General features: G+C 40.4%; 1 protein-coding gene across 1 annotated transcript in view; it reads left to right on the top strand.

The window, feature by feature from the left end:
* The window catches only part of APC4 (Transducin/WD40 repeat-like superfamily protein), a 97907-nt gene that overhangs the window by 58762 nt on the left and 21233 nt on the right, over window positions 1-17912 (top strand). The window contains exons 11-13 of the mRNA XM_010261521.2: window positions 13985-14164; window positions 15849-15931; window positions 16037-16135. Of these exons, the coding sequence (XP_010259823.1) occupies window positions 13985-14164; window positions 15849-15931; window positions 16037-16135 (362 nt within the window). The remainder of the gene's footprint in view (window positions 1-13984; window positions 14165-15848; window positions 15932-16036; window positions 16136-17912) is intronic.

Below are 17912 nucleotides of genomic sequence, written 5' to 3'. Positions count from 1 at the left end.
AGATGAACTCAATTAGGGTTATCCTGTCCTTAGCTGCTAATTTTGACTGGAAATTGCATCAACTGGACATAAAGAATGCTTTTCTGAATGGTGACTTAGAGGAGGAAGTATACATGGTTCAACCCCCTGGATTCTGTGCCAAGGGAAGTGAAAATAAGGTGTGCAAGCTGCGAAAGTCTCTTTATGGCTTAAAACAGTCTCCCAGAGCCTGGTTCAATAAGTTTCACATGGCGGTTCAACAGATGGGCTTCAAACAGTGTCAGTCTGATCATACACTCTTTGTGAAGAGATGTCAGGAACATGTTGTTGTATTGATAGTGTATGTGGATGATATCATCATTACAGGAAGTTGGAGCTTAGAGATACAAAAATTGAAACAATTCCTTGCATCTAAATTTGAAGTGAAAGATCTAGGTCCCCAGAAGTATTTCCTTGGGATTGAAGTTGCCCGCTCAGAAAAGGGTATCTTTATCTCTCAAAGGAAATACACTCTTGATCTATTACAAGATACAAGCAAATTAGGTGCAAGGCCGACAGATACTCCCATGGATGTTGACCACAAGTTAGGTGACTGTGTTGGTGAACCTCTGAAAGATGTGAAACAGTTCCAAATGTTAGTGTTAAAGCTGATTTATTTGTCCATGACCCGTCTAGACATTGCCTATTCCGTTGGGGTCCTAAGTCAGTTCATGCACTCTCCTAAGAAACCACACATGGAGGCAGCGGAGAGAGTTCTTAGATACTTGAAGAAATATCCTGGAACAGGTCTACTATTCAGTAAACACAATCACCTAAAGGTGGAAGTCTTTATAGATGCTGATTGGGCAGGAGCTTTGGATGACAGAAAGTCCACAAGTGGGTATTGCACATTTGTGGGAGGAAATCTAGTGACCTGGAAGAGCAACAAACAAAGTGTGGTAGCGAGGTCAAGCGCTGAAGCTGAATATAGAGCTATGGCACATGGGGTGGCTGAATTCCTTTGGCTAAAGAATCTTCTAGGGGAGCTTGGAGTTGTTATTCATAGTCCTATGTCTCTTTACTGTGACAACAAGGCTGCAATAAACATCGCCAGCAACCCTGTCCTACATGAGAGGACCAAGCACGAGGTGGACAAACACTTCATAAGGGAAAAATTGGAAAAAAAGGGAAATTTGCATCCCTTATGTCAATTCCAAGGAACAACTTGCTGATGTCCTCACAAAGGGGCTTCTATACTCGCGGCACAATGAGTTATGTGACAAGCTGGGCATGATAGACATATTCAGCCCAACTTGTGGGGGAGTGTTGTAAGGCTTATTTAATTGTTACTGTATAGTTGCTGCTAGTAGGCTGACTTCTTAAGATACTGTCAGTTAGATACTTGTCTTTTTTTTTTATTAGTTTGGTTCTAGGGTGTGCTGCCAGGGGCATACTTGTAATTTCTATTCTTTCTATTAAGTTAATATAAATAGAGAACTGGCGGCAGCCAGCAGTATCTTCCTTCCTTCTCAATCGTATCTCCCTCTTCTTCTCTTCCTCTCTCTCTCTCTCTCGTCTCCCACTCTCCATGAAAGATTACACTTGGGAAAAGGGCAGCTTGTTGTTCTACCAGATCGTTCTGGGTTGACTTCACAATCCCTTGTAGCACCTTGTACTTGGACTTGCTTTGAACACAGTTCCCCTCTGTTCTCTGTTTTGGATATCTCTTCCTTCAAAGTGGATCCTGATCTTCCTTCATCTTTCTTAGACTGGACTGATAGCCTTGGTTGTGTGGTAGAGAGTTCTTCATTGAACAGTTCTCAATCGCTCTTCTACTTCTTCAAGTCGTGATTGACACTTTCTTTGAATACTGTCGTAACTAGAAACTTCAGTGCTCTCCTCTCCTGTATTCTCCTCCAAACTTACCCAACTTGAATCCAACATGTCGTCCCTATCTTTCTCTCGATTGTACCCTGGATTGGGCTTCTCTGGACTGGTAGAGTAGAAAACCAGTCTCAACATCCAAGCAAGCCTCAACATTGTACAGGTGTATCATTGTCCCAAGTTTGCCACTGTACCCTTGTATTGGGACAATGATACACCTGTACAATGGTCCCCTAAGGTCCTCTTCTTTCACTAGTCATGCGATCACTTTGGCTTCACCTTTAATTTGTTTGTCTTCGGGTGTGAAGCTAATGGGCCAAGCCTTTCGGGCCCAATAATACCCCCACAATTTCCTGAGTCATGTGTTCACTTAAAGCGCTTAGTGACTAGGCCAAGCCATTTGAAGGCCCACCAAGTTTTTCCTCACATTTGTCCCCACCCCAAGCCAATTGTTCAATTTTGAATCTGTCACACCTTTCTCTTTTGAACACTTTACTGCCTTGCAAAAGTCTTAAAGATAGCCGTTGATCCTTTTCCTTGTTGCTCCGACTTGCCAAACTCAAAAGTAACTTGGACTTCCTTTCCAATTCTCAGCCTTTTCAATTTCCTTATTTGTTAAAATTTCCAACTTCCTCTGTTCTCTTCTTTCTTCAAGGTTGCCTCGATACCAGCTCTTGGTCATGTCAACTTCATCTTCCTCAGCCCTTCCTTCCACCACCATGCTTCCACAGAGGTTGCAATCTAAGTTTTGAACATCAGACCATAAGAACACTTCTATAGATCTTGGGATTAGTTCTGGCTTTGCTCCATTCACCTTGATAAGTGTTGTTCGAAGGTCTGAAGCATCCACTGACAAGAGTTCCCTTCCACACAACTTTGCTACTCTGTTGAAAGTCTCATCCGACCATAGATGAAAAGGCAACCCCTGAATCCTCATCTCAACACAACTCGTTGATTCTACAACTTCCTAATTGCAACTCGGGGACCATCTTCCTGCCACCACCAGACCTTATTTTCTTATTGCCAACACAGCTTCAAAATTGAGCCAGGGGTTTCGAAGAGATACCATAGCCTTCTGTTCATCAATAGGGATGATCTACATCAGTTCTGAGACCTTTAAAGCTTGTCGAATTTCTTCTCCCGGACTTTTCCTATCTGCAACTTATTCCTCAAAATCACTAATTTGTTCTCCCAACCTTTCTTGGTTCTATTGATCCACAGCATCATTGGCCCTAACTGTGCACCAATCTGAATCTCTTTACCTGTACTAGTATTCGTTTCCTTAGTTTCTTCCTCCTCTTCAGACCCTTTTTGACTCTCCTCCTTTTTGATTAAAGAACTCTCTCTCTTTCATTCACTAACTCCAGGAACTCCTACATTGCTTGTGTTATTTTATCCCAACCCGAACCCTCTCTTCCTTCAGGGAAACAAGTGAACTGCTTTAGACCCTCTCCATAATACATAGACACCAATGAATCTTCCTTTCCTATTTTCTTTTCTTTCAGCAGAGTGTCTTCTTCCCTCTTCCACAAGATTTCATTTCCATTCTCTTGTTTGTATTGTTCTCTAGCTCCCTATAGGAATCTCTGAAACCAGGAAATTGCTCTCCCTATGAGAACCTACGAGGCTTTTCACAATTCCACTATCTTTAGGGCAGTTCCCCTTCTTGTGCAAGCTTCTTCTAAGACAAATGTTTTTGCCTCAATCTTTAGAACTCTTCTCCATCTCCTTGTTGGTCTGAGCTCCATCTTCAGAACTCTTCTGGTCCGAATGTCTTCACAATGTATCAAGATTTTAGTTTACCAATTGTCACTTTATAAGTGCACAATATGTCCATGATGGAAGAATTCAAGAGTCTATGTAACACTCAACCTGTCCTCTAACAGATGGCATCCAAAGTGATGATAGAAGATAAAGAGTTAAGTTGTTCTAAGCTAATCATTGTCGAATTTTTAACTACGGAAAAAATGAGGAGCAGCAGAAAGGCCAATATACCTACTTCAACTAATGGAAAGACATCCCAAATTTAAATTGCCTACAACCAGTGTTTTTTCTTCTCTTACCATGTTTCAACATCTTTCTAGTTGGTATCATCTTAAGTTTCTGAAGCTCTAGCCTATTTTCTACTTCAATTCTAATGCCCTTCTCTCCTTTATGTTGATATAGGATTGACTAACCGTATGTTCTGAAAGTGCTTTTCTAGTTGGATCCATCTCCACGAACCCTTTCTTTGTCCTCCAACAAATTAAAAGCAATGCTCTATTACCATATTAATTGGTGTATGTTGTGTGTGAATATTGTAAGAAGCCCAAACACACCAAGGATACCTATTGGAAGCTACTTCTAGAGTTCATGCTTGCTAGGTTCAAGAATGGGAATAATGACAAAAAGAATGGGAGTGGGAAAGGTGGCTATGCAATTGTAGCCACCTCCTCAAAGAGTGAAAAGGAACCGAGTGATGAGAAATTTGTGGGGGAACAGATTGTAGCTGCTAGGTATCAATATGAAAAGTATGGCTGAATATCAGTCACATAGAGTCAAGATTTAATAGAATAGAGTCAATTAGATATGCCTAACTAACAATGTCAGTTAGTCGTATTATGTTAAGTAGAAGTTCAGGACTGTTATCAGTCTTGAACCCTAAGGGATTTCAGGTTCGACAGTAAGAAGAAAGGTAAGAGAAAAGAGGAAGAGGGAGAAGCAGTAGACACAAGAGTAGAAAAGGAGGAGCAGAAGCTTGATGATCTGTCGCCGCCACTTTAATTAATATTTATAGGTTATGCTCATTACATGGAAAGGACAGATCTGCCCTTAGTCTTTACATAACAAACAGAGCAAAAATAAGACTGAAATAAATAACTGAAACAACTAAATGACCAATAGCTAACCCTAGGAAGACTAGAACACCTTCTACCCTATGAACACAGTGGGACTGTAGCTGTGGGGCCCACATCAGTGTTCTCTACACTCCCCCTGAAGTTGGGAATAAATGTTTATCATTCCCAACTTGGATAGATCCGCCTCTAGCTTCTTCCGTGGTACAGCTTTGGTGAGGATATCTGCTAGCTGCATGTTGGAGGTGATGTATGGGAGACACACTTGTTGTGATGAGACCCTCTCTCGTACAAAGTGTCGATCAACTTCAATATGTTTAGTTCTGTCATGCTGCACCGGGTTGTGTGCTATATTAATAGCCGCTTGATTATCACAATACAACATCAGGGGCTTCTCATACTCAATACCCAACTCCTCAAGTAGTGATCTCAGCCAAAGAATTTCAGCCACTCCGTTAGCCATTGACCTGTACTCAGCTTCAGCACTAGATCGGGAGACAACACTCTGTTTCTTACTCCTCCAAGAGACCAGGTTACCTCCCACAAGAGCACAATATCCAGAGGTAGACCTTCTGTCATCAACACTCCCAGCCCAATCGGCATCCGTATAGACTTCTACCTTCATGTGGTCATTGTTCTTTAACAGTATACTTCTACCCGGGCATCTCTTCAAGTATGCTAATATTCTTTCTGCTGCTAGAAGGTGCGTGGTTCTAGGAGAATGCATGTATTGACTGACAACACTAACTGCATAACTGATATCTGGCCGAGTGAGGCATAGATATAGGAGCTTTCCCACTAACCGTTGGAACATAATTTTGTCTTCAAGCAGCTCCCCACTCTCTGCACTAATCCTGCGGTTCTGTTCAATGGGTGTATCTGCAGGTTTGACACCTAGCTTTCTAGTTTCAGCCAACAGATCTAGAACATATTTCCTCTGAGAGACAAAGATCCCCTATTTAGATCTAGCAACCTCAATACCCAAAAAATACCGTAGTGTACCCAGATCTTTCACCTCAAACTCTTGATGAAGGAGCTGTTTGAGGGACTCAATCTCATGGTTGTCATTTCCTGTCACCACAATATCATCAACATATACTGCAAGTAGTGTCAGTGAGGACTCCACCCTCTTGATGAACAGTGTATGATCTGACTGGGCCTGTACATAACCGAACTTCCCAAGGGCTAGTTTGAATCTATCGAACCAAGCTCTAGGTGACTGCTTCAAACCATACAATGCCTTATTGAGCCGGCAAACCTTCTTACCTGCCTCTGTATCATAGAATCTAGGAGGCAATTGCATGTAAACCTCTTCCTGCAAGTCCCCATTCAAGAAGGCATTTTTAACATCCATTTGGTACAAAGGCCAAGTGTAGCTTGCTGCAAGAGATAATAGAACTCGAATGGTGGTCATCTTGGCTACCGGGGCAAATGTCTCCAAGTAATCTATACCATAAGTCTGAGTGAACCCTTTTGCAACTAGCCGAGCTTTGTACCTCTCAATTGAACCATCCGCATTGTGCTTCACAGTAAATACCCATCTGCATCCAACTAGTTTCTTTTCTTTGGGCAAGTCAACTATCTCCCATGTATTATTTTTCAACAGGGCATCCATTTCAACTTGCATTGCACCTCTCCACTCCAGGGCTGATAGGGCTTCTTGCACTGTTCTTGGAATAGGGACATTAGCAACGGAAGTGAGATAGGACCTGTAGGAGGGAGATAGGCGATCATAGGACAAGAACTGGGAGATGCAGTGGGCTGTAGATGTGGTACAATGCCGTTTTCCTTTACGGATGGCAATGGGAAGGTCAAGGTCATTTGTAGGGGGTGAGGTAGCAACAATGGAAGGAGTCTCTGTGGGCCCTGGGACTGTAATATCAGGACTTGGAGCCGCATAAGAGGTTGGAGCTGGCCGAGACTATTGATGACTGGGATCAACCTGCCTGCATCGCTTGTGATAGACTCTCAACTCCCGATCCCCCTGACCACCCTCGCTACTGCAGCCCTCATCATCCACTGGAATAGGTAAGGGAACAGCCCCAAGAGTATTAACCCTGCCCTCATTGCACTCCCCCTGAAGAAAAGGACCCAAATCTCCACGCTCACTACTCTCCCCCTGAGGAGAGACCCGAGAATAGTAGGGTGTCTCCTCAAAGAAAGTGACATCCATGGATACAAACTTTTTCCCTGAAACAAGATCATAGCAGCATTAACCCTTTTGAGTTTGTGCATAACCAAGAAAGATGCATTTGGAGGCCTTGGGTTCAAACTTGGAGTGATGGGGACCGAGAAGCTGAACAAAACAGGTACAACCAAATGTTTTGAGGGGAATAGTAAACAACTCCTCATTGGGGTATAGAAGGGAAAAAGAAGGTTTCATATCAAGAACCCGGGAAGGAATCCGATTAATAAGATATACTACCGTAAGGATAGCATCACCCCAGAAGCGAATAGGGACATTGGAGGTAAACATAATACTTCTAGCCACCTCCAAGATGTGCCTATTCTTCCTTTTTGCAACCCCATTCTGCTGAGGTGTATGAGGGCAAGTGCTCTGGTGGATAACCCCATGATTAAGGAGGTACGATGCCAATGGCTTAGCAAAGTATTCCTTTGCATTATCAGATCTAAGAACTTTGATCCTGGCATCAAACTGGGTTAGGATCATTTGGTGGAAGTTTTGGGTCAGGGCAGACAACTCATCTCGTGAACGCATAAGATAAACCCAAGAAAACCGGGTGTGGTCATCAACAAATAACAAAAAACATCTGTACCCACCCATAGAAGGAATGTGATATGGCCCCCAAACATCAGTATGCACAATATCAAAAGAACTATTACTCCTTTTATTACTCAATGAATAAGATTTTCTACAATGTTTGGCAAACTCACAACTTTCACATTTCAACTGAGATGACTCAACAGACTCAAACAAAGTAGGAAACAGACTCTTTAAGGACCGAAAAGACAAATGACCCAATCGGTTATGCCAAAGCATAACCGGACTCACAACTTGAGAAACAAGTAACTTCTTATCCACTGACTCTTCCCGACGAGAACTCTCCCCGAGAAGATAGATCCCATTCGTCTCACGGCCAGTCCCAATCACCTTCTTCGTCTCCAGGTCCTGAAAAACACATCGGTCAGGGAAGAAAGTTACTGAGCAGTTCATATGTTTGGTAATACTACTAACGGAAAGGAGGTTAGTATCAAGTTTAGGAACATGCAAGACAGAAGACAAGGAGATAGTACCCGATAGTTTGATGTCACCCTTGCCAGAAATAGGGACAAGAGAGCCATCAACTATAGATACTTTATCCCTACCAGAAGATAAGTGATAAGTAGTAAACAAAGAGGGCAAGCTAGTCATATGGTCGGATGCACCTGAATCTATTACCCAATAGGGTTCAGTAGTACCTGGAGCGGAGGCATGGTAGGCTGAGTTTCGAGTACCTGAGTGTGCAAAGGCCGATGTGGCAGGGGCTGATGATGACTGCAGTGAATGAGCCGAACTGCCAACTTCCTTTTCCAACTGTATTAGAGCAGCCCGAACTGCAGCTAATGTCTCTAATGGTGTGCCTCTTGTGCCAGATGAGGATGCTGAATCAGTAGTCATAGCCACATGAGCATTTCCCTTTTTATTTCTCAACTTTGCCGGGACCAAATGTGGATGCAGCTTCCAACATGTTTCTTTTGTGTGTTTAGGTTTCTTGCAATGCTCACACACCACATCCCTTTTATCTTCCTTCTTTCTGTCTCTCTCTGAATCACCCCCTGTTTTGGGTTTGACAGCTACCAAGGCTGGTGTAAGTGGTTGAGGTTGCATCATGACTTTCCTCCTGGTCTCTTCACTGTGCACTAAGGAGTATGCCTGAGAGAGGGTCACACTATTTTTGGTCAAAATTTGTTGCCTCACAATATCATATTCTGAATTCAGTCCTGCTAGAAACTCAAACACTCCGTTTGTCTCGATGTACTTTCTATGAGTCTGAGCATCTTTGGGACTCTCCCACTCAAGAGTCTCTAAATGATCAATTTCATGCCATAGGGACTTCAAGGTAGAGAAGTAGACAGACACCGGTTTCTCTCCTTGTTTAAGGGTATTCACCTCACATTTCAATTCATATGCTTTGGCAACATTAAGGGATTGGGAGTAAGTTTCTTTCATCACATCTCATATCTCCTTGGCTGTCTTTGCCCATAAGTAATTTCTGCTGATATGAGGCTGCATAGAATTACACAGCCATGTCATAACCAAGTAGTTTTCTTGGACCCACTTGGTATACATAGGGTCTCCCTTGGAAGGTTCTGCCACATCTCCCAAGAGATACCCTACTTTGCCCCTTCCCCCAATAGCCATCATGGCTGATTGGGCCCATTCCAAATAGTTTGATCCATCAAACCTTACGGTTGTAATCTGAAAACCTGTCTCAGAACCACCACCATAACTGCTGTTCCTAAAACTGCCTTCTGGCTGATTCTTAAACTCCATTTTGGTCAAGAACCAGAAGTCTCAAAATTAGGGTTACTACAGTCACAAACAGCACTGGGACTATCAACCACAATCACGAAATCAGTATAGAACCAATCTGTACTCACAGTAGATGTACATGAAACATGTATAAAACTGATATGAAATCAATAACCACACACAACAGCAACAGTCTGAACTGTTTTCACCCCCTTAGAAGAGTTCGAAACCCCAAAAGAAAACTGAAAAAACAGTTTGAAGAGCAATCTGATATGCTGAAGCCGAATTGGGGGTCTTAATCAGTCCTAAAAGCAGATTCTCAGCCGTACGCCCCAGACAGTACTGTACGGATAAGGCTTATAGTAGGGTTAATTTGAAACCCTAAAACTGATCAGTGTTGAGGAGAGAACTGTTAGGGTTTGCCGCAGTATTAGACCACAAGGTTCAGTCCAGTACTAGGGTTTGCCGCAGGATTAAGACAAAACCCTAGAGATAGAGTGGTTCGGCCGCCCTTGCTAGATAGGTCCAACCTATCTTCTCTGATAGTACTCTCAGAAAATAAAAAACTTACAATAGGATGTTGTTCGCTGCCTTCCAAGGTTACCCGAACCCTAGCCTTCTCTGATTCCTCCTGATCACCAACTCGCTGCAACTGTGGCAATTCTTCAAACAGCTGCTAATCCTCTGGAGATCTCCAAGAACCAGTCAACGAACTCTCTTTCTCAGCTTCCAGCCTTAGATGGTTCTCATGTGGTCAGCTAGACTAGACTCACATGAGAAACCCTAGCTCTGATACCAAGTAGAAGTTTAGGACTGTTATCAGTCTTGAACCCTAAGGGATTTCAGGTTCGACAATAAGAAGAAAGGTAAGAGAAAAGAGGAGGAAGAGGGAGGAGAAGCAGTAGGCACAAGAGTTGAAAAGGAGCAGAAGCTTGATGATCTGCCGCTGCCACTTTAATTAATAATTATAGGTTATGCTCATTACATGGAAAGGATAGGTCTGCCCTTAGTCTTTACATAACAAACAGAGCAAAAATAAGACTGAAATAAATAACAACTGAAACAACTAAATGACCAATAGCTAACCCTAGGAAGACTAGAACACCTTCTACCCTACGAACACAGTGGGACTGTAGCTGTGGGGCCCACATCAGTGTTCTCTACATGTTATGCCATTTTTGGTTAGGTCATCTGTCATTTTCTTCATTAGGTTTATTGTTTCCAACATTGTTTAAAGGAGTAAGTTTGTTGAGTCTATGTTGTGTCTTGCTTGTTCTTAAGCGTTGTAAAAACTCTTATTCCATAAGATCTACTATTCCCTTTAATATTGTTTGGGGCCCTATCATTTGCCCTGTATGGGTGGCTATAAAAAATTCCGTTATGTTTTCTGATGATTTTCACGATATACCTGGCTTGTATGGGTGCCTAAGCTTGTGAAACAATTCCATTGATATGTACTCACCTAGTTTGATACCTGCATCAAAAATTTTTCGATCAGACATTGCTAAGAAATATTTTGAGAAAGATCTTGCCTTCTATTTTGAAAATTTTGGGGTTGTTCATTAGAGCTCTTGTGCTTGTACTCTACAACAAGACGAAGTAGTAGAGAGGAATTACTGACACGTTGTGGAAGTTGCTGGGAGAGGAGCATTCTTTTTGCTACCCTTATCCCTATGATATTCTGGGGTGATGCCATCATAACAACCACCTATTATATTAACCATATGCCTTCTCGGGCCTTGCGGTTTAAGTCTCCTTTTAGTGTCCTCTTTCCAAATGTTGATATCTTCTCTATTCCTCTATGTTTCTTTGGTTTCAGCTGTTATGTACATATTCCTAGTTCCTAGATACACAAGTTTGAACCCAAGGCTCAAAAGTGTATCTTCCTTGGTTATTCATCCACATAGAAGGTTTGTGTTGTTTTGATTCATCAGTTGCACTAGGTTTGTTTCTATGGATGTCACCTTTGTAGAGTCCATTCTTTTTTATAGTCATTCTTCTAAGGGGGAGTGCTTTCTTGAGATGTTTACTTCACCCCTTTGCTTGCTAGCACCTGTTGAACCTTTTGTTGAGCCCTCTACAATTCTTTCTATTCTCGTGATGGAGTCTTATTCTCCTCTCAACTCTCTCATTTCTATTCCTCCTACTAGCACTTTTGTTTATCATTCATCCTATTGTTTAGAGGTGGTGCCAATGGCAAAGACAAAGGCATGCACAGGTTGTTCCTTCACCTCTAGTTGAGCCTCAAGTGCTTCCAGTCACTAAAGAGAGGACATTTCCTACACCACCATTTCTACTACTTTCCTCCCAGACCTTGACCTACCCATTTTTGTGAGGTTAGGTAAGAGGAAATGTATAGCTCATTGCATTTAACACTTTTCGTACATATTGTTGTTCCTTTCCTACTATTCTTTCCTAGCCTCTATTTTCTCTCAACCCATTCCCAAGTTTGTAACTCAAACCTTGGCCAAACCAGAGTGGAGAGATGCTATGAGAATTCAAATATAAGCATTCATAAGAACAATACATAGGACATTGTCAACTTGCCTACTGGGAGGAGCCTATTGGTTATAAGTGGGTTGACACCCTCAAGTACCATGCTGATGAGATTGAGAGATGTAAGGCATGACTTGTTGCCAAGAGTTATACTTAGGTGTATGTAATAGATTATACGGAGACCTTCTCTTTAGTGGATGAATGACTTTTGTGAGGGTTCTATTGTTTTTGGCAGTGAGTTGTGATTGACCCCTTTATCAGTTTGACATGAAGAATGTGTTCTTGAATGATGATCTAATTGAAGAAGTGTCTATGTCCCTTCCCCTTGGTATGTATGGTAAGGAGATGCAAGGTAAGGTATGCAAGCTAAAGAAGTCATTTTATGGATTGAAACAATCTCCACGTGCTTGGTTTGATAGGTTCAATGCTGCCCTTGTTTAGTTTAGTTACACTTAGACTCAATCAAATCTTGCCCTTTTTGTTAAGAGGAGAGATACTTGGGTCACCTTCCTCATTGTTTATGTTGATGATATTGTTGTTACTGGCAGTGTGATCCATAGGAAGTTGATGATCTCAAGAGGTTCCTTAATTTTGATTTTGAGATCAAAGACTTGGGGGAGTTGCAATATTTCTTGGGAATTATAGTTGCTAGATCCAAAGAAGGCATCTTCATCTCCTAGTGGAAGTATGTGTTGGATCATCCCACTAAGGCTAGGAAGCTTGGTAAAAAACTTGCTTCTACTCCTATTGATTTGAATTATAAGCTCTCAACTAATGTTGGTGAACTCTTAACTGATAGGGGAGCATTTCAGAGATTATTGGGGAATCTCCTAGACCTTTGTATGACATGACTAGACATTTCATATGTTGTGATTGTGATTAGCCAATTTATGCATGCCCCTAGAGACACATATGGGTGCTGCTTAAAGGGTGCTATATTATCTTAAGGGAACTCTTGGAAAGGGTATATTCTTTGCCAAGCATGGACATATAAAGTTAGAGGCCTATTTGACTTCGTGGCACCTATACAGATATTGATTGTTCAGATAGTATAGATGGCAGCTGATCCACATCAGATTGTTGTGCTATGGTAGCTGGAAATATTGTTTCCTAGAGGAGTAAGAAGTAGTTTGTGGTAGCATCAATCTTCAACTGATGCAGTGTATAGGGTTATTGCCCATGGGGTTTCATAGTTGTTATGGCTTAGATCTCTCCTAGAGGAGATGGGTATTACTTTTGATAGGCCCTTGATGTTGTATTGTGATAATAGATTGCTATTAATATTGCTTATAATTTGGTTCAGCATGACAAAGCTAAGCACATTGAGGTAGACAAACACTTCATACGAGAGAGTAACTTTAGGGGAAGTGTATCTTCTTTTCATTTGCTTAGAAGAGCAGCTAGCGGATATTTTGACCAAGGGAGTTCCTAAGGTGAAGTTACAACACTACGTAAACAAGATGGGCATGATTGACATCTAAACTCAGCATGAGGAGAAGTGTGGAGAGATTGGGTCAAGTGGGCCTTAGTTTTCTTTCTTTATTCATCAGTTTTATTTCAGCTGTAGTGGGCCTTCTTTATGGGCCTTAATACTTGTTATTTCTTTTGTTTTTTGGTCAGCCGTCTTGTTAGGGGCACTGATTTAATTTATATCTTTTCGATATTCAGCATATATAATTCAATTGAGGGACAAAGAGAGAGAGACACGATTAGCTCTCTTCCTCTTCCCTTTTCTTCCATTCTCTTCTTCCTCCTTTTGAATCTCTTTTTCCTCTTTTTTCATTTCTTTTGGCTTAATTTCAGATTTATTGCCGGTGTGATTGCAACTATTGGATAATAACCATAACAATATAAATATGTATACACAAATGTTAGAATATTTTCTCTTAGCACACATACAAGGACCAAAATTTCGATATGATATGCCCTGTATTGGGCGTATCTTATCGTATCTTTTGGTTTTCGATACACCTGTTTAAAACTAAAATTTAAAGAAAACTAAAAAAATGGGGGGGGGGACTATCAATTCAAAGTGCCGATACACAGAGGTGTATCGATACTTTGAACCATGCACTCATATGCATCTGAACTCAGAGTTATTCATGTAGAAATTATGTAATCATTTAAGTTCCATTTAGCACATTTCTGTCTTTAAGTACTTAGCCCAAATTTTCTTTTATCTTCCTTTCTCTTTTGGAGAATTCTATTTGCAGTAATCTATTCTTCTTCTAGAATCGTTTAACTTTATATATGTTAAAGTTTATTGATATTGTCTTGTTTAGATCCTTGCAACAAGGGTGTGTGTGAAAATTGATATTTTCAATTATTCATTTTCTAGCCTGCTGCAGAATTTATTGCATTTAGAATTGGAGAATTGAGAGGCCTTTCAAGATGGCGCACACGATACCAGGGTATTGGGTTAGATGAAATGCTTATAGATGTTGCTACTGAAAAAGCTGGTATTTTTCTTGTACATGTTGAACGATTTATGAGGGTATTGACTACTGTGATTTACCAGGTATCTTTTAGATTCTGTCTGCTTTAAATAGGAATTAAATATAAAAACTAGAAAGCAGTAGTTTAGCCTTTGTTTAATGAAAATTTTCATTTCTTATTACTTGTACCAATAAAGATTGCAACTTAGCATAAGATATAGTTACACATTTTGCTTGAGATTATTATGGTAAGGTTTATCCATTCATGCTTTTAACTTGTTTGTATGCAGGACTTGGAGGAACTTACATTGTACTATGCAGACTTTGTGATAGTTTGTGCTAATGTTAGGCAAAAATTCATGTATTTTTTTTTCTCTTTTTTTTTGTAATATGTCTATTTTTTTGTTCTTTGCTGGCTTATTGATGCAGTCAAGTTGTGGCATCTGTCCAGTGTGAGAATTGGCTCACTCGGGTTGGGATAAACACCAAAGGGGGGTCTTTCTGACAAAAACAATTGTTTTTGGAACAAGATAGGGATTGATACCTAGGTTATGTTTGCATTGTGGAATCTGCCATCCATGTAGGGAGTCTAACCTGATTAAGGACCCCTAGGTTCTCTATAATCAAGGATCCCTTAAGACTGTTTGGTTTGAAGGAAAAAGTTAGGAAAGGTAGTGAAATCTTTACGAAACTTGTATAGGTTTTCCTAATTTTCCCTTCCTTCAACTACCTTTTCCTTCAAACCAAACATAGAAAGGGAACCAGATGGATGCTCTGTGGTGTTCTTGTCTACTTTTTATTTTCTGTCTAGGTACAAGTAACTTGAGAGTTGAAGTGTGTTGACAAGCTTATTTAGGATGCTGTTGTGTTAAAGGTATAATTCTCGTAATATTCTCATGTGAAGGATCCTGGATTTATATTCTGTATGGAGATTTCCAAGTATGCTATTGTTAGGGAAATGGCTCTTCTGTTGGATATGTGATTTACCTCTCAAGCTATGGCTATTTCAGTAGTAGTCCTACCCCTGTTGGGGGGATGATATGTAGTGAAAGAGGGAGGTGACTTCTGATGTATGGAATAAGGCGCTTAAGCTGGGCAAGTAATACGTTAATGTTTATAATTTTGGCTTGATTCTTGGCTGTGGTGGAGGTTTTGGTTGGCTTATGCAAATGAGGATATGGGCATGGACGTGCTAAACATATGGATACAACCATCTTTTTCTTGAAATCTTGGATACATACGGATACAGTAATTATCTCTTAAGATTTGATTATACTTCTAATATCTACAAAATTTTTGTAATTTGTGATGTATATATATTACACAAAGTGGAAGCCTTTGCATGGTTGGCAGGTATTAGGAAGATCTTCATGGTGGATAAGCTTAAACAACATGGTTTTATATCAGTAAATCAATGAGTTCTATGCAGATAAGGGGTTGAATATTACTCATGTATTTATATAATGTTTCATTGACATCTTGGACTTCTTTGCCCATCTAGTACCAACTACCCACTTCACCTCTTCAGATAACTTGTCAGTCATTGAGAGTAGCTTTGGGAAAGGCTGACTTTATGGAAGATTAACTATTTGAATGTTATTTAAGGGTGGTGCTTGTTATTTTTCCATATTCTCTTATGGGTTTAATCTTTTCTTCAAAGGGAGTTTGTGCAATTATGATTGTTATTTTGTCATAAGTGCTGTTTCTATTATAATTAGTGTGAGATCATTCTTTTTCTTTTAAAACGAAGGTTATTTGTTCTTTCAGTTTCAAAATTTTTTTACCTGGCTCTCAAAATGTATAAAGCTGCTAATGTCTGAACCGAGTGATCAGCTTCCACCATTTAATAGGTTAGATGTGAGATGTTCCTTTTATACTCCATATACTTGTAAGTTTATTTTGCTTGTGCCTTTATTATGATACACATTAATTATATTTTTAATTTTGGCTACCAGCGAACTTGTAGTTATATTCTTGAAGTTTCTTTATGATCAAGATCCTGTCAAGCAACTGCTGGAAGTCTCTGAAGTAGATCAGAGTATTGAAGTTGATTGGTAAACCCATTACCTTTATTATTATTGTTATTACTTTCATCATCATAATTGTTATTATTATTATTATTATTATTTTCTCATTGCTATTGTTGTTGTCATCATCATCATTAAATGCCCAGGGAGGTTGTAGCAAGTTTTCAATAGGTAAATCCTCACATCTGTCATTTCTACAAGTTGCCTTTGTACTGAGCCACTTGAGGCAAGCCCAAAAAAGTCCATGTTAGGGTCTAAAATAAAGAACTATAATTAGAATTACAAAACTAATCTTTTATGTAGAAAATAAGAATTTAAGACTCTAACATAGACTTCTTTCAGCTTGCCTCAAGGGGGTTGGTCAGGGGTCTGGGGTTAGAGCTTCCGGCCCAGCTTCCATCCTTAAAAAGAACAAAAATGTACAAATTTTAACTAAGGTACACAACTGTGCTGAAGCGCAAAGCACACCAGGTGCACTACTTAAGTGTTGTGCCTGGGACAGGCACAAGCCTTAAAATGTGCATCGTCAATGTGCCTAGGTGCACCTTTTAAATCACTAGGAAGCACTACTAAAAATGAACCTTTCTATCACATAGGTGCTATCTGATTTGACTTTCACATCATTTGAGTGAGTATCCCTTTTAATATGTGCATAACCAAACTTCTGTAGCAGATGTTTTAATCATAGATACCTGTTCCGAGATTTTTCATAATACCGTGCCAAGATACATTCAATCATTATTGATTGTGGGCTAGCTTATATGCAGCAGATTTTGAGGACGTAACAATAAATAGAAAGAAATTTGAGATGAATTAAAGTAAAAAGTGAAATACAGCTAGCTGTACTATATGATTGCATTTATGAAGAGGGATTTTGGCAATAAGAAATTGTTAGAAACCAAAAGCAAGCTCAGTGTTAGAAGACTTTGCAGAGTCATTCTTCTGTTCATTCTCTCATTAGAGGTAAAGGCATTGGATGTTCCTAACATGGCTGAAAGTTATTTATCTCTAGCTGGCCTCATCTTGAAAGGTGTGATCCCATGGGTCAGTCGATTCTACCTGCTAGAGGCAATGGTTAATGGTGTTAAGGGTGGGCTTCTTTTACATGTCCAATCTAAGGGAACATTCAAAGAAATTGGTAATGCACTAAGAGGTTACATTGATGTCAAAAAAGATAACATAGAGTGGGGGGTATTAGTTTTTCTCTGTCTTCTAATGTGGGGGAGATCTTTATCTGGAATTCCTAAGTTGTTGGATTTAGTGATAAATGGTTTTGCTATAGTGCTACAAGTGGTGGTGGAAGGAGTACACAGACGTTTAGGTTAGTATTGAATCCTAGTCTGGGAATGGGGTTGTACAACTAACTGAGTGGGGTAGAGAAGGGAAGATCCTGTGGCTGAAGGCTTTTAATCACTCCTTGGTATGGTTGATTTGTGGAAGGAATGTTGTGGACCTTTTGAGAGTTTACAATAGGTGAACGCAATAGATGGATTGTCAATCTGTGGAGGGAAGGGGCCCTTGAGAAGGTGAAAGAGAGATCAAGTTTGTCTCAAGGTGCTAAGGCTGTGGCTCACGTAGTGGCGACCATCAATGGTGCACAAGTATCCACTGTTGATGGTCCATCTGTTGGTGCTGCAGTAGTGGTCCTTAGATGAGTTGGTGAATCAATGGGAATTTGCTTTCTCAAAGAGAATTCAAAATGTGTATCTATGAGGGTGTAAAGTCTGGCTTTGGCTGATGTGTCAACTAGGGTGGGCCTGGTGGATAATTGCCTTTTATGTAGGCTGTGTATGGGCTTGGGTGC

The sequence above is a fragment of the Nelumbo nucifera genome, chromosome 2, assembly GCF_055504915.1.
Source record: "Nelumbo nucifera cultivar China Antique chromosome 2, China Antique-T2T, whole genome shotgun sequence".
NCBI lineage: Eukaryota > Viridiplantae > Streptophyta > Magnoliopsida > Proteales > Nelumbonaceae > Nelumbo > Nelumbo nucifera.
This window is presented reverse-complemented; position numbering and strand designations above follow the sequence as displayed.